General features: G+C 42.5%; 1 protein-coding gene across 1 annotated transcript; it reads left to right on the forward strand.

Moving 5' to 3' along the window:
- The first annotated feature begins 6627 nt into the window (after positions 1-6627).
- Positions 6628-13382, forward strand: LOC140578761 (serine/threonine-protein kinase pim-1-like). The gene is made up of 6 exons (XM_072700628.1): positions 6628-7400; positions 7842-7936; positions 8081-8125; positions 8212-8590; positions 9443-9619; positions 9711-13382. The coding sequence occupies exons 1-6, from the start codon at positions 7301-7303 to the stop codon at positions 9806-9808; spliced, it is 894 nt and encodes a 297-aa protein (XP_072556729.1). The 5' UTR covers positions 6628-7300; the 3' UTR covers positions 9809-13382.
- Positions 13383-16947: the final 3565 nt, after the last annotated feature.

Genomic DNA, 16947 nt, shown 5'->3' on the forward strand with positions numbered 1-16947 from the left:
ACACTGTGATGGTAATAGTTGATTTTTGGCTCAAGGTGGGACTTCATGGGAAAAAGGTCAACTGAAAAGTATTAGGAAAAGTAGATTTTTATGTAGCAACAGCTCCAAAATGGCTTGGAATGAGTTTCAACATGAATCCCAGCTGGTGCAACACCAACATACCTGCACAGCAAATTAAAATGGCTTAGTACTTTTCACTTTACAGACTAGATCATCTTTCTCAGAGAGTTGGAACAACTAGGTACAGAAGTTACTGGCTATGGTAAATCCTGATTATTTACCCTCTTCAAAATCCTGGCATGGATAATGGATAATGATGCAGCTGTAGATCTAGACTCTACATCTTCCTTGGGCTAAACGATAAGGTTTCAAGGGACAATTAATAAGACATTCCACTTCTAAGACGTTCAATTACATCGACATTTCTGAGTAAACTCATAATCTATGTGCTATATCTACTGCATCGTGGGCTACAGTATAAGACTATGATAGCCAAAATGAATACTAAAATAACGAATATTGAATATATAATCGATAATTATATTCGTTTTATTATTTTTCATAATAGCAAATTAAATATTAATTTAAAAGCATTTTATTCAGAGCAACAGTGTTTTTTTGGATTGCGGGTAAGCTTCATGTTCAGCCATGTTTTTGGCATGGAGCTGGGTAATCTCAACATAAAAGATCACGTGATTTGGGTGACCAGATAATCCATGTCAGGGAGGACACTCTGGGCTAGGACAGGAATTGTAACTTACCATTTCAATGAAAAGGACCTGGATTTGACTTGAGCACTGAGTTCTTGCTGTGTGCTGATTGGTCAGTCTCCTACAGTACAATCATGCATGTGTCACTAAGGCTAATGTGAAACAGCTGGATGCGTCTTTCAGTCAAGGAAACAAACCAGTCAAAGCACAAGAAGAGCTGAACTATTTAGCCAAGCACAGGAGCCTTTCCGTTTGAAAGTACAGTAGTTTGTAAAACCCGAAGTAGCTCAAAGTGTCCTCCCTGACATGGATTATCTGGTCATCCTACACGTGATCATATTACGGTAATGTAGTTCAGTGCATTCCTTAGCCGTCAAACCGTCAGAAATATTCTTGCCATTATGTTTGTTACACAGTTTCTATTACACTATCCATCCATTTTCTGAAACCACTTGTTCTATTCAGAGTCGCGGGGGGGTCCGGATCCTATACCGGACGCTACGGGGGCAAAGCAGCGAACACCACAGCATGGGGCGCCAACCCATTGCAATTAGTATATTATATGACTATAAACTTCTATAATATGACTTCTACTATCTATTATATATGGCAAATGTACCTGATCCACCCCCCACCATGTCAGACACTTTCTTACACGTATAATATGGCTGCGTCCGACTTCATGCAGCCGCTTACAGCGCTGGCTTAAAGCAATGCACTCCGGTCCTGACGTTCGTATCCCAGGCAGTTCCGAGGCGGTATCTGCTATTTCTCCTGAATATCATGTAAAGCAGTGAGAACTGATTTTCAGTTAATTTACCTGGTAAAATAAAGTTTAAGTAAATTATATAAATGCTGTAATAGTACACGTAAGATAGTGGTTTATTTATTGTTAGTTATTGTAATCAGAGTGCGAATTACCCCTCCATAAAACAGTCCCCCCAGCTCCAACAGCCTTCAGAAATAAATATTTGCCTATTAGGCTAATATCTGTCTTGATGATACAGTAGATCTTAAAGTACAGCCTAATTTCTAACTCACCTCTTGGTCCTGCGCGCTGCCCTCATCCTGCCATCTTCCTGCTGCCTGCTGACTGTCCTGTACACTGTCCTCATCCTGCCATCTTCCTGCTGCCTGCTCACTGTCCTGCACACTGTCCTCATCCTGCCATCTTCCTGCTGCCTGCTCACTGTCCTCATCCTGCCCTCATCCTGCCATCTTCCTGCTGCCTGCTCACTGTCCTCATCCTGCCATCTTCCTGCTGCCTGCTCACTGTCCTGCACACTGTCCTCATCCTGCCATCTTCCTGCTGCCTGCTCACTGTCCTGCACACTGTCCTCATCCTGCCATCTCCCTGCTGCCTGCTCACTGTCCTGCACACTGTCCTCATCCTGCCATCTTCCTGCTGCCTGCTCACTGTCCTGCACACTGTCCTCATCCTGCCATCTTCCTGTTACCTGCTCACTGTCCTGCACACTGTCCTCATCCTGCCATCTCCCTGCTGCCTGCTCCTGTGCCTCTCCTGCCTTCTGCTGACCACCATTTTCCTTCATACACATTAACAGTTTGCAAAACTGCACCTATACTTTTGGTGTGATGTTCTGTAGCTCAACACTAATATTTCCTACTTACTCTTCTTTTACCACCAAAAAAGTGTCTGATGTCTCCATCTTTCCTTTTCCTCAAAATGTGTCTGTGAATAAAATCTAATCTATGTTTAACAAAACAGTATCTGGCTTACCAGATGAAGCTTCTAAAAATGTCCATAAATATGAAATTGTGGAATGCAGAATCAATACCAGGAAAATTCTAATAATAGGGCTTATTATTTGCTAGTTTTTTTTTTACGTTGACCTTATAGGTTTCACTTATAGTAATGTTTTTTCAGAGCATAACGTTAGACCTTCTTATGCATTAGCATTAGCCTAATAACAAACTACACAGGCTAAATGGCGAATTAATTTCAGAAAGGCACAATTTATTCATGATAAAATGAGAATGAAAACATAGGCAGTTCATCTCCTTCGAAAATGACCGATTTTACCTCACCAAATAAGCCTGGTTTAAATAGAGAACTTAGCTGATCTTACTAGTTAACGTAACTAACGTTGACTGTACCGGTCTCAGAAGGATAATGGCAAGTAATTCAACTTATAAAGACGTCAGCTTGCATTAGTTAGATGCAGCACTTAAACGAATAAATGAAGGTTGTAAAATAACACGTACAGTTTCAACAGGCTAGACTTGTGCTGGCTACTTACATTTACCAATGCACGACAAACAGTACCATGACAGACGAACACAAGGAACAGGTCACTCACTGAGAATGAATGACGCAACCGACAGGCTAAGCTGCTTCTAGCACCGAGGTGGTTAAAATAGTACGGTCCACATTAGGGGTGTCTGAAATCGTTTTACATAAAAATTTCCTACAAGGTGAGGTTCTCTTTTTTTCTTTTACAACAAAAGAAAAATGTAAAGACCTCCCCCCAAACTGCTATTTTTGTCTCTTGGGGGGGGGGGGTCTGGGTCTTGATCTGGGGTACTGTACCCCCCAATACCCCCCGTAATTCGAACCATGATTGGTAATGTTGCGCTGCTTTATATGTTTAATCGTCCAGCCTGTGAAGAAGGCATTCAAGTAAGAATGGCATTGTACTCAGTACATGACAATAAAAACTTTGATTCCTTGAAATACATGTATTTGATCTTTTTCCTGACAGCTATCTTTTTACACAGGGCCACTATTATGACTATACACAAAAGTTTATGTTTTTCCACTGCTAACAGTTTGGATCAGGAGTTGGTCATTGTAAAAGAAGTACTGTGCCTGCAGGTGATATTTGTAAAGATTTATCTACACCCTTCTGGCAGTGCTGCCATTGCAGTCAGGTCTCGCAGACTACGAGGAGTAGAATTAAGTTGTCTGGCTTGGTGGCAGCAGTTTATACTCCACCCCTGCAGCTGTGCTCCACGCCACGTCAGCGGCAGACAGACCTAAGCCCAAGTCGGACACAACCACAGTTTCGATTGCTGAGCCTTGGTATCCCGATGTATAACTCATTAACCTCGTAGTTTTGCATGTGAATTCGGACCATGTCTGCACTGTCTGACACGCCCCCATTGGCAATTTGGAGTGTATCGCGCACGTAAACACATTTGGTTAACAAACTTAATATTTCATATTCAGTGTTTTTTTTCCTCCGCAAAAAAAATTATGTTTTATGTAATCAGTAATAAGCAATTTTCGTTACCAAAACACACTAGTAATTTAGCTGTTTAAGAAAGGAAAAGAGTCAAGAACATCACAAAAATGTCATTGCATAGACATATATTTTATTTTAAATATGACCAATAAAGTTAAGTAGCAAGCAGAATACAGGCTCGGTATACAATGAGTTTATACAGATCCTTCCAGACATCATGTGAAACGTTAGAAACCATACTTGCAAATGTTCCTAAATGAGCACACAGTGACAGACGTATCCAGCATTGCGGCTTATAATCCATGCACGCGAATATACACATACATGCACTGATAAACGTGTCATTACAGTTTTGCTGTTTACTTTTGTCTTTTAAAAGCATTCACTCTTTAACGCTAGTTTAACAGGAACAGATTAACCCATTTCTGCTACCCTCCGTAGTGAGGCTAGCTTGCTAGCGTATATAAAACAATGTGAAAATACCAACATTAGAAGACAAGAAACTGCATATTCGATAATACTACTTAAACAAAAAACATCTTAGTTACCTTTATGAAAATGCCGAGAGCAAACACGCAGGAAGGGAGATATCGTGTTGAAAGTGATCTCCTTCCATCTCACCAGGCGACCCGACGCCTCTTCGTTAGCTCCTCTATTAGCATCTGCTGTCCATATCCTCTTTTCCAAGTGGGAAACCGAAAAAAAGCTCATGTTGTGGTCCACCTTTCTGCCATTTCTAGCATGTGATTTAGTATGACAGCCTTTCACACAGCACGCGTGTCCCATCTTACCAAAGAAAATGCCGCACGCAAACCCTCGCTCTTCAGTTGTATACACCCAAAATGGCGATTCCACCCACAATACACTGCGGCTATAGCGAGTGTGACATCAGCTGACAAAGACCGATTGGAGCAACTTTGAAATGTTCTCCTAGAATTTTTGAAACTTGACTTTTATGTAATTTGTATCTTTAAACCCTGAATTTGTTTTATCGTGAATTTGAGGGCATGGAAAAATAGCAGTGAAACTGCATTATAGAAAATTTGAAGACTGTAATTCAGAGGTAAAAAAAAAACATGCATATTTCCAATGCATAGATATTCAATGTTAGAATTTCAGTGGCATATAAAATTCAAATTGTGATGAGACAGAGTTACTTCCATACCTTTCATGTGTCACACCGCACAACAGGAACTGGGACCTTTCAACTCGTAGCTTAAACTCCACACATAATTACACCGCCACGCCAAAACAACGGAGGATAAATAATTAAGTCGCTTTGTTAGTTAATAATTTATTAGTTATTTGGAGGACCAATCGGTCAATACGGGACACAGCCACTTTATTTATATTTTACTTTACTTACGACCTGCGACATGTTTATGATTCTTATTACATCTGGCCAGCAGATCGATCTTTCGTTTCTCACAGAATAATACATGATGTAACGTTATCCCGCTAATAAGCTCTGGAACATTTCATGGCTGGCACCGGTGTTCTGTCGATATACAGTATGCTGCCTTGTCGAAAAATGCTACCGTAGTGATAATCGATAGCCCTAACCCTAACCCCCCAAAACCCCTAAAACCCTTACCTTAACCCTAACCACTAAAACCTAACCCTAATCCCAAAACGGTGGAACTGCACATGCGCAGAAAGGCTCGATAGCACGTCTCGATAGGTAGTATTTTATGACAGAACACCTGCAATATTGGACAACAGTGTATTGGTTATTGATCTAATTTTCCGATGCAGAGATATGGAGACACGGGGGCTCCGTAGTGTTACTATACATGTGATACACACTCATAATGTAATTAACAAAGCGTTATATTTCCAACTTCATGTCTGTTGTTTTCAACTGTTGAATCAATATTAACATGCGCATAAGTATTAAGTAACAAACCGTTTTAAGACCTGTTTTATTTGTTTGTACGTTGTATATCTGTATTTTAACAAAATAGATCATATATACATACGTTTTATGAGTTTGCATAAATACAAAACGATCGTTTTCACGGCCTACAGAAAAGAGCCTTCCGTTCGCTGTTTTCCCGAAACAGCTATGCTTTCTAGGGCAGGGACGCTTTATTCGGCGTAACACCTGCAGCTGATGGCGGAGCAGCAGGACGAGCTCCAGGCTGCTGAGTGTCTTATGACTGACTGCCTCTCCACCCTGCAGCGATGTGCTTTAATGTAAAGGCAAACTGCCCGGCACCGACAGGAGGATGAGGCATGTCAACCAGTGAAGAACCAGCTGGAGCAGAAGTGTGATATCCTACTGCTCAACACCGTAGAGCAAATGCTACGCTAAGCTGAGGATGTTTTAATGAAATGTGCTGGTTAAATGAGAAAGACGGGCTGCCGTGGGAACTTCATGCTTTGCTGTAACGTTGTGAAGATGCGCTGTATACATAAAATTGAATTGAATATTATGTACAGTACTGTATTGTGTTATATCGTATTTGAATTATACACACTTCAGTAATTTTATTGGTGCGGTACTGTAATTTGAAAAGCGTTTGAAACAACTACTGTGGTTTTAAATCATCAATAAAATGAAGTAAATATATAGCGATCAACGCTGTCCTTATTTGAATGTAATAAATATACAAATGTGAATCAGATGGTAATCTGTCTAAGACATAAATAAACAGAAGAAAACCGTAATAACCATCATTCGCATATAATGATCAATTTTACCCAGAGAAACGTGATCATTACAAGCGATGTCCAGCGTATTTCCGTTCAGCGGAACAAGATTGCCTTTCGGTGATCTTTTTTCAATCATTTTTGTTAAATATTCCCACAAATTAGCCACGTACGCTGTTTATGACTGGGCCAGAAACCTTTGACTGCATTTCGTATGTGATCGGTTAAGTTGTTTCTGGGTTTTAATCATAGCCGATCAGAACCGCAATGGCGGATTCCATGTCACTCCGTGATTTCTGATCGATGTACTAGTTGGAGATACTTTGAGCTTTAGAAGGAATGAACCACCGCTTATTAGAGGACAGATAACTAACAATTATCAATTCATCCATATTCAATAGTCGTGCATGTGTTTAGACTACAGGGAAACCGGAGAACCCGGAAGAAACAGACGGGGAGAATATTCAAATTGACAACTAATTATATTACTGCTAAATAATATATTCAAATATCTTATTTATTTTTCAATTTTACGACGGGGGGAGTGAGGGGGCCTCTGGGCTGCAGCCCATGTAACCCCGTGCATGATGCCGTCCGTTGTTCTAAAATCAACAATATTTGAATGATGCTCATCCATCCATCCGTAACTGGACAGCATCTTTTGCATCTTGCTCGGTATTGAGAAGGATCTCTTTGCTCTTACGATCGATTACTTTTTGGTCTAGAGCAATAATGGACAGGAAACGCTCCCGCTCCGATTCTGATGATCAATCTCCAGCGAAAAAAAGGAGGGAGAGTTCGGAAGTCCAGAGCACCGGCGATCCCCGCAAAGGTTTGTAGCAAAAGATGATTGCCTTTTCATAGGGAATGAAAATTACACATAAGAAAGCCATGTGATTCTCTTTAATAAGGCTTACTGCAAGAACAGATGTGAACACTGTCCTGGACTTATAGATTAAACAAATTAATGCAACAATTGATTCTTTGATTGATAAAAAAAATGTCGCTGAACGTTTGAAAAGCAAACTTATACCCAAATTGGTTCAATACTGTAGCGCTTTTGATTCTGAAACCGAGCTTACTCTGACTGCAGCATCTAATAGGCAAACTAATGATAATACTGAATTAAAAGGCCATGTTCGTGATAGGCATGTGGTAAAGAAATATTAATTCATGCTATTTAAAGTTAATAGTGAAGTGTCTGCAACTGTGTTATCCTGTAGAAAATGCTGTATGGACTCTTTTTCTGAAGTGTACCTGCTTAATGTTGTAGAACATTTGGAGGACCTGTACCTCGAGGGGGAACTGCTCGGAAAGGGTGGTTTTGGAGCAGTTTTCGCCGGCATTCGCAAGGCCGATGGCTTCCCAGTAAGTCACCAAACGGTGTAGCCGTGACATGCAAAGTAATATCTCTCCAGAGATCCCTTTTATTACACCGGTTACAGGCACCTATAAGAGGCGATGCCTTCTCAATATGCACTACACTAAATTTGTGATTTTTTTTCCCTCTAGGTGGCCATCAAATATGCCAGGAAGAATTATAAGGAGCTAGAACTGGTAAGTGTTTTCAGTCATGGAGCTGGGTTTATTTGGAGGAATTTCTGCCTAAATATAATATGTATATCCTGCTCTCCCATTCATAGCCTGGAATTGATGGGCCCATCCCATTGGAGGTGGCACTGATGAAGCTTGTTAGCCAGAAGTCATCCTGTGCTAACGTGCTCCAGCTCATCGACTGGTTTGATGGACCACAGGACTATATTATGGTCCTGGAAAGGCCGGACCCATGCCAGGATCTCTTTGACTTCTGCCAAAGTGAAGGAGGGATCCTGTCAGAGGGTGTTGCCAGGCAGGTGCTGGTGCAGGTGCTCCAGGCCTTGCGTCACTGCCAGGAATCAGGTGTCTTCCATCGAGACCTGAAATCTGAGAACCTCTTGATCAACACAGACACTCTGGAGGTGAAACTCATTGACTTCGGCTGTGGTGATATCTGGACAGATTCCCACTACACAAAATATTCAGGTCAGTGAGAGAGGCTAATTAAAATCCTGTCAAACTAACCCCTGGTTCAACAGCAAGTAGCGGGTAATCCAGTGCAGTGTTTCCCCTACCATTATATTAGGGGGCATTTAATTTAATCTAATTTAATTTTCTATGTAGCGCCAGATCACAACAGAAGTCATTTAAGGTTACCTTTCCTATAGAACAGGTCTATACATTGTCCTTTTATTAAACTAAATAGCCTTATGTTATTTATCGTATATACACAACAGCTTGTCATTTTTGTCTCTACACGGTCGCACGTTTATAATTCTCCTCTGCTCTCTGTATCACGCATGGCGGAGTTCCGCCCCAATGCACGGCACAGTAACGTGCGCACACACACAGGTGAGCACACTCCGACCAGCGGACAGAGAGCGCGCCTTGGAAAATATGTTGCATCAGCCACCTGAAAAGCAGACAATAAATCAATAAATGGGCCAGACGTTTCTGACTTCCCATATCAAGAGGCTCTAGAAATGTTCTTCTAGAAGCCCAGAAGGATATACTGCATTGACAAAAGCTGCACACTTTGTGGATAATTGTCATAAAAAGAAATGTTCTGATGTTTAGTTCAGTTGTTATATCGACTGCTGTCATTAAAAGAAACGCATGAACACCATGAATCCTGTCGGTGTCCGTCTGCCCCACCCACCCCCCAAGCTGTAAACCTAGGGGAAACACTGCAGTGATTAAGTAATCTGGACTTGTGATAAAACTCCCTGCAGGGGAGTTGGATTTGTGTTCTTGAGTCCTAACCTAACTCGTTTCAGTAAAAATATCTAGGTTTATGAAAGATTTTGTGAGTTTATGAATGATTTTGCTTTGTTTCAGGGACAAAGGTCTTCGCTCCCCCAGAGTGGTTCCTGAAGGGGCAATACCTAGCTGGCCCCGCCACAGTCTGGTCTGTGGGGGTCACACTATTTATATTAGTGTGTGGTTACTTGCCCTTCCCCAACAAGAGGGCAATCATCTCAGGCTGCCTGGAATTCCCCCCATGGGTCTCTCCTGGTGAGCAGCTTATTTTTCATCCCGTGACTTGACTCTCCTGATAGGAAGTGTTCTTTTCTGACTAACTATGTGCCAAATTATTTTCCGACAGGCTGCTGCAGTCTGATCCGCCGGTGCCTGAGGCGCAAGGTTGCGAATCGGCGGACTTTGGAGCAGATTCAGCGCCATCCTTGGCTGCAGCGGAAGTGACACCATAAGTTTTAGTTTAGTGACTACTGGAGCTTTGTCAGTCCCTGCTGTAGGTAGTTGTAGCATATAGTTCTGTTTTTATTTTAGTTTGTTTTTTTAGTTTTTTGTGTTTGGTGTATCGGACGCGGGTAGACCGCATTTTGCGGTTGAGCTGCATGTGGGTGCACTGAAGACTAGGTTAGAATGTAGAGAGTTAGGCAGTAAAAAAAAGCAGGGAAGCTCCAGTTTTCACTTGTCCAGCTCTATTTTGGGTTGAGCGTCCTCTGTGGACTTAAGGATAAGGCTACAACAGGGGGATAGTTTAGTGTCAAGTTCCAACAGAGGACCACATCAAAGCAGCAGAAGAAAAGGAAAAGCAAACAGCTAAGTCCTTCAACCATTTTCTCGTTGTCCTGATAAATAATTTTTGATATTAATATGTTAGTGATGGTTTACTTGCTGTAATACTACAGATGCATGTAGAGGACCAATGCAAGGCAGCAAAAGAAAAAAAGCTAAGTCCTTTTCCTACTTTTCACACTTTCCCTTTGTCCTGATGATCCACTAATTTTCAATGCTAGACATTAATGATATCTGTCTTTTCTGTCCTATCCAAGGTCCAACAGAGGACCACATCAAAGCAGCAGAAGAGAAAGAAAAGCACAAAGCTAAGTCCTTCAACCATTTTCTCGTTGTCCTGATAAATAATTTTTGATATTGTTAGTGATGGTTTACTTGCTGTAATACTGACTTTTTTGTTTCATTCCAATCCAGGCTGCAACAGATGCATGTAGAGGACCAATGCAAGGCAGCAAAAGAAAAAAAGATAAAAGCTAAGTCCTTTTCCTACTTTTCACACTTTCCCTTTGTCCTGATGATCCACTCATTTTCAATGCTAGAAATTAATGATATCTGTCTTTTCTGTCCTATCCAAGGTCCAACAGAGGCAACCCCGCCTCCTCCTACAGGTTCCGGGCGGCGTAAAAAGAAGAGACGCCGGGGAAAAGGGGAGGAAGCCGCCCCGACGCTCTTCCTGGGGGCGTGCTACCTCGCCGCAGCGCCTCTTCCAGCGGAGGTTCAAGAGGAGCCCCTCCTGGTTCAGCCGAGGAGCACCCTGCTGGCCGCGTGATGGCGGCGCCCGCCGAGGCGCCCCCTGCTGGCCACATGCCCAAGGCACCCGCAGAGGCGCCCCCTGCTGGCCGCACGCCCGCGGCCCTGCCTGAGGCCGCTCTGCCCGCGGCCCTGCTTGAGGCCGCCTCTCTGCACGTCCAGCCCGGCTCTTCTGTCCTGCCCGCGGCTTCGGCTGCTCCGCCCGCAGCTCCAGCCACGTCTGCTACCCTGGCTCCGTCTCTACCTGACCCTGTCCCTACTCCAGTCTCCCCAGCACCGGTTATGGTCCCCGAGGAGGTCCCGGACTATGCGACTGACACTCCTTCCTCCGGAGAGGAGGATGAACTCGAGTGGGACCCCTCAGGGACCTCTCTAATGACTCTGGGTCCCTCGCCATGGCATGGGAAACCCCACCTATCTGTGTCCAAGAAGGGGAGGGGACATAGGCGTCGGGCCGGGGTCCTGCCCGCCCTGCCCCCTGGCTCGCCCTCGTGCGCCTTGGCTGGGGCTCCGGGGCTGCCTCGGTGCCGGTTCTCGGTCGGGTCCTCGGCTAAGTGTCGGCCGCCTCCGGGCCCCCCTGCTCCGCCTGGGCGTCGGACGGCGCCTTACCCTGTCATTGTCGATACTGTGTGAGTGTACCTGTCCTGTCGATTGTCTTTAATAAACCCCATTCTTCAGTTCAACCTGACTGCTCTCGCCTCTCTCACCTGCTCGTCACTCGCCGATCATGACAGTTGCCTGTTATTTTCTGCTTGTTTTCTGTATTTAGTCCGCGTTCAAGTCTGTTTCCCCAGATCAGTCATTGATGTTTTGTGCCGTGTTTCCTCGTCTGCCTTGAATAAACCCCGTCTGCCCGTAATTACGGCTCGACTGCTCTGTCTGCCCGCTCGTCTGCACTGCGGACGTAACACTTATATGACTCATGTAGGTTCTTCCAGAGACACATCATTTGTTACTTTATGAATCAGGTTGTCATCATCATTGTCATCAACCACAATAGGTGCACACAGATATCTATATATTTGTGTGTGACCATGAACCTGTAACAACTGGTCTTGCCTGGTTGACATCCTGAGGTACTTGGACCAATAACCTCTGTGTCCAAAGGTACAACCTTAATATTAAAAAAACTAAAATCTAATTAAGAGTTAGCTTTTCAACAATCAACGCACTATTATTCAGTCAGATTTCATGAAGGGAAAGCATGATGATTAGCTGTGGATGCTAGATAGAAGGAAATTAAGTTTACTGATAGGCTTCATCTGTCACATTTCTGCGTTAACTGAGGTGAATGAAACTGCAAATTAAATACAATTGTTTTATGTTTACCTGTTTCAACAATATGCAGGTAGTGAGTATATGTCAGGATTAAATTTGTGGACATGAAGGAATAAGAATATGATATACTCAGCTACAGACAGGTGATCTCAGTTATGTGTTCAACTGGGTTGAGATCTGGTCACTTAAAGGATACTACACACAGGAATCGCTACAAAACAAGGTGTTGACATGCTGTCACTGGCCAAAATAATGCAAGATTATAGTTAGATAGTTTGGATGCTTTACTGCAATTATGCTTATTTTGACTTTGAGCATAACAAATTCAAACCATGGCACTAACATGGATATACTGGCATTAGTGCCTTGGTCGCATTATCGTTGTGTATGTAAAGTTACAGTAGATATTGTTTACTGTCACATCTAAAGCCACAAGAGAATAAAAAGAACACAAAGTGTGTTGCTGTCTCAGTACATGTAACTGTATCTGGCAGTAATCTATGACAGTATAAAATCTAACAAACCCATATGTGTAAAAGGCTGCCTGCAGGAGGACTTTAATTATACCGGGTTTTTTTAAAGAACTGCTCCCCGGATGGTTATGTGTTTAGTTTCAGCAATTGGCGAGTTATAGGAGCAGCCATTTTTTCCCACCGTTTCAGTGTGATGAGTCAGATCTTCACCGTTAATCCTTGCAGGGATAGTAAATGAAAAGTGAGTATTAATGATGCTGTTCGATGTAAATGGAAACTGAAATGCGGCAAAGCTGGTAATACTGACCTGTACTGGGGTTTCAGCGCCATAAATTAGTTTAAATACTATTACGTTTAGTTTAGTCTTAGAGCCAGTGTTGACTGTCTAAAGGCTATAAATTTATTGCTGTTCTGTTCAGTAATTACTGGCTGTTAGCCCATTGTGCTTTGCTTCGCTAATTCAGTTTCCTCATTTGGGCATTAGATGGCACCGAAGTAGCATAAGAGCTATGGGAAACAGCTAATCTCGCAAATCTTTAATTTATGGTGAGTTTACCTATGTTGTATGAGACATTGATATTGCTGTATTCATTTACCATTTTTGGATTTATTTGTCACACTACATACTTATGTAGATTATTGAATAATTAGGAGCACATTTTCTGGTATTTCAGAACTATCTGTACATCAGTCCCTAAGTGCCTTTATGAGGATATAAAAGCCATCAAAATTGCCTTCCTGAAGTCTGTCTCTTCAATTCAGTGTTCTAACTGACACTCAGGAGTGTTTCTGCCATATCCCAGAACGTCTCACCCTAGTAAGTCTCCGTGACACCATATGTAATGGCTTATTACCTGTTGTTCATCACTAACCAGTGATGGTCCACCAAGAGAATTCCTGTTAGGACAGAAATCATTTACACAAAGTTTATACACAGACATAATATACATACATACCCACAATGATATAAAAGTCAGCTTACACTGTTTCTGGCACTTTCGGTACAGGACTGCTTTGATGCTCAGGTTCAAATGGCTGTAGTGAAATAAAGCGAAAACCTGTTAAAATTTATATATGTAATACAAATGTTATTAGCTTGTATGTGTAGCTTGATGAATGGGTTGAAATGGAATGAAATTTGTTAACATATTAGTGTTAAATATTACTGGGGCCCAAAACAAAGACATGCTGCATCATTGTTTATTCGGTTTTTATTTATGTAAGTTTACACATTTTAGTTTTCTCTCAGAAACAAGAAGATTCTGCTATCTCTAGATAAATGCTGTTGGCTGCTCTAAAACTTTATTTTTCATTCATTAAAGTGTTTTTGATTCTCCGTGGACATTGTTTGGTTGATACACTTTACACATAACCAAAGTGTTGTAAATTGCACTCACCAGTGTATCAGCTACATCAAACTCTGTGGGTTTTTTGATCACGATCTCAGTGTCAGAGTCAGAAATGTCTGACACTTCTCCAACTGCAAAACACACTACAATTGAAATTAGTATAGTATTACTATAGTCAGACAGAGCTGAACTTTTTAAACAATGCTAAATCTAGGAGAAAGCGAAGAAGGGAAAGCCTCTCTGACACACTGTGATGGTAATAGTTGATTTTTGGCTCAAGGTGGGACTTCATGGGAAAAAGGTCGACTGAAAAGTATTAGGAAAAGTAGATTTTTATGTAGCAACAGCTCCAAAATGGCTTGGAATGAGTTTCAACATGAATCCCAGCTGGTGCAACACCAACATACCTGCACAGCAAATTAAAATGGCTTAGTACTTTTCACCTTACAGACTAGATCATCTTTCTCAGAGAGTTGGAACAACTAGGTACAGAAGTTACTGGCTATGGTAAATCCTGATTATTTACCCTCTTCAAAATCCTGGCATGGATAATGGATAATGATGCAGCTGTAGATCTAGACTCTACATCTTCCTTGGGCTAAACGATAAGGTTTCAAGGGACAATTAATAAGACATTCCACTTCTAAGACGTTCAATTACATCGACATTTCTGAGTAAACTCATAATCTATGTGCTATATCTACTGCATCGTGGGCTACAGTATAAGACTATGATAGCCAAAATGAATACTAAAATAACGAATATTGAATATATAATCGATAATTATATTCGTTTTATTATTTTTCATAATAGCAAATTAAATATTAATTTAAAAGCATTTTATTCAGAGCAACAGTGTTTTTTTGGATTGCGGGTAAGCTTCATGTTCAGCCATGTTTTTGGCATGGAGCTGGGTAATCTCAACATAAAAGATCACGTGATTTGGGTGACCAGATAATCCATGTCAGGGAGGACACTCTGGGCTAGGACAGGAATTGTAACTTACCATTTCAATGAAAAGGACCTGGATTTGACTTGAGCACTGAGTTCTTGCTGTGTGCTGATTGGTCAGTCTCCTACAGTATAATCATGCATGTGTCACTAAGGCTAATGTGAAACAGCTGGATGCGTCTTTCAGTCAAGGAAACAAACCAGTCAAAGCACAAGAAGAGCTGAACTATTTAGCCAAGCACAGGAGCCTTTCCGTTTGAAAGTACAGTAGTTTGTAAAACCCGAAGTAGCTCAAAGTGTCCTCCCTGACATGGATTATCTGGTCATCCTACACGTGATCATATTACGGTAATGTAGTTCAGTGCATTCCTTAGCCGTCAAACCGTCAGAAATATTCTTGCCATTATGTTTGTTACACAGTTTCTATTACACTATCCATCCATTTTCTGAAACCACTTGTTCTATTCAGAGTCGCGGGGGGGTCCGGATCCTATACCGGACGCTACGGGGGCAAAGCAGCGAACACCACAGCATGGGGCGCCAACCCATTGCAATTAGTATATTATATGACTATAAACTTCTATAATATGACTTCTACTATCTATTATATATGGCAAATGTACCTGATCCACCCCCCACCATGTCAGACACTTTCTTACACGTATAATATGGCTGCGTCCGACTTCATGCAGCCGCTTACAGCGCTGGCTTAAAGCAATGCACTCCGGTCCTGACGTTCGTATCCCAGGGAGTTCCGAGGCGGTATCTGCTATTTCTCCTGAATATCATGTAAAGCAGTGAGAACTGATTCTCAGTTAATTTACCTGGTAAAATAAAGTTTAAGTAAATTATATAAATGCTGTAATAGTACACGTAAGATAGTGGTTTATTTATTGTTAGTTATTGTAATCAGAGTGTGAATTACCCCTCCATAAAACAGTCCCCCCAGCTCCAACAGCCTTCAGAAATAAATATTTGCCTATTAGGCTAATATCTGTCTTGATGATACAGTAGATCTTAAAGTACAGCCTAATTTCTAACTCACCTCTTGGTCCTGCGCGCTGCCCTCATCCTGCCATCTTCCTGCTGCCTGCTGACTGTCCTGTACACTGTCCTCATCCTGCCATCTTCCTGCTGCCTGCTCACTGTCCTGCACACTGTCCTCATCCTGCCATCTTCCTGCTGCCTGCTCACTGTCCTGCACACTGTCCTCATCCTGCCATCTTCCTGCTGCCTGCTCACTGTCCTCATCCTGCCATCTTCCTGCTGCCTGCTCACTGTCCTGCACACTGTCCTCATCCTGCCATCTTCCTGCTGCCTGCTCACTGTCCTGCACACTGTCCTCATCCTGCCATCTTCCTGCTGCCTGCTCACTGTCCTGCACACTGTCCTCATCCTGCCATCTTCCTGCTGCCTGCACACTGTCCTGCACACTGTCCTCATCCTGCCATCTCCCTGCTGCCTGCTCACTGTCCTGCACACTGTCCTCATCCTGCCATCTTCCTGCTGCCTGCTCACTGTCCTGCACACTGTCCTCATCCTGCCATCTTCCTGCTGCCTGCTCACTGTCCTGCACACTGTCCTCATCCTGCCATCTTCCTGCTGCCTGCTCACTGTCCTGCACACTGTCCTCATCCTGCCATCTTCCTGCTGCCTGCTCACTGTCCTGCACACTGTCCTCATCCTGCCATCTCCCTGCTGCCTGCTCCTGTGCCTCTCCTGCCTTCTGCTGACCACCATTTTCCTTCATACACATTAACAGTTTGCAAAACTGCACCTATACTTTTGGTGTGATGTTCTGTAGCTCAACACTAATATTTCCTACTTACTCTTCTTTTACCACCAAAAAAGTGTCTGATGTCTCCATCTTTCCTTTTCCTCAAAATGTGTCTGTGAATAAAATCTAATCTATGTTTAACAAAACAGTATCTGGCTTACCAGATGAAGCTTCTAAAAATGTCCATAAATATGAAATTGTGGAATGCAGAATCAATACCAG

The sequence above is a fragment of the Paramormyrops kingsleyae genome, chromosome 16 (genome assembly GCF_048594095.1).
Source record: "Paramormyrops kingsleyae isolate MSU_618 chromosome 16, PKINGS_0.4, whole genome shotgun sequence".
In the NCBI taxonomy this organism is placed as follows: Eukaryota; Metazoa; Chordata; class Actinopteri; order Osteoglossiformes; family Mormyridae; genus Paramormyrops; species Paramormyrops kingsleyae.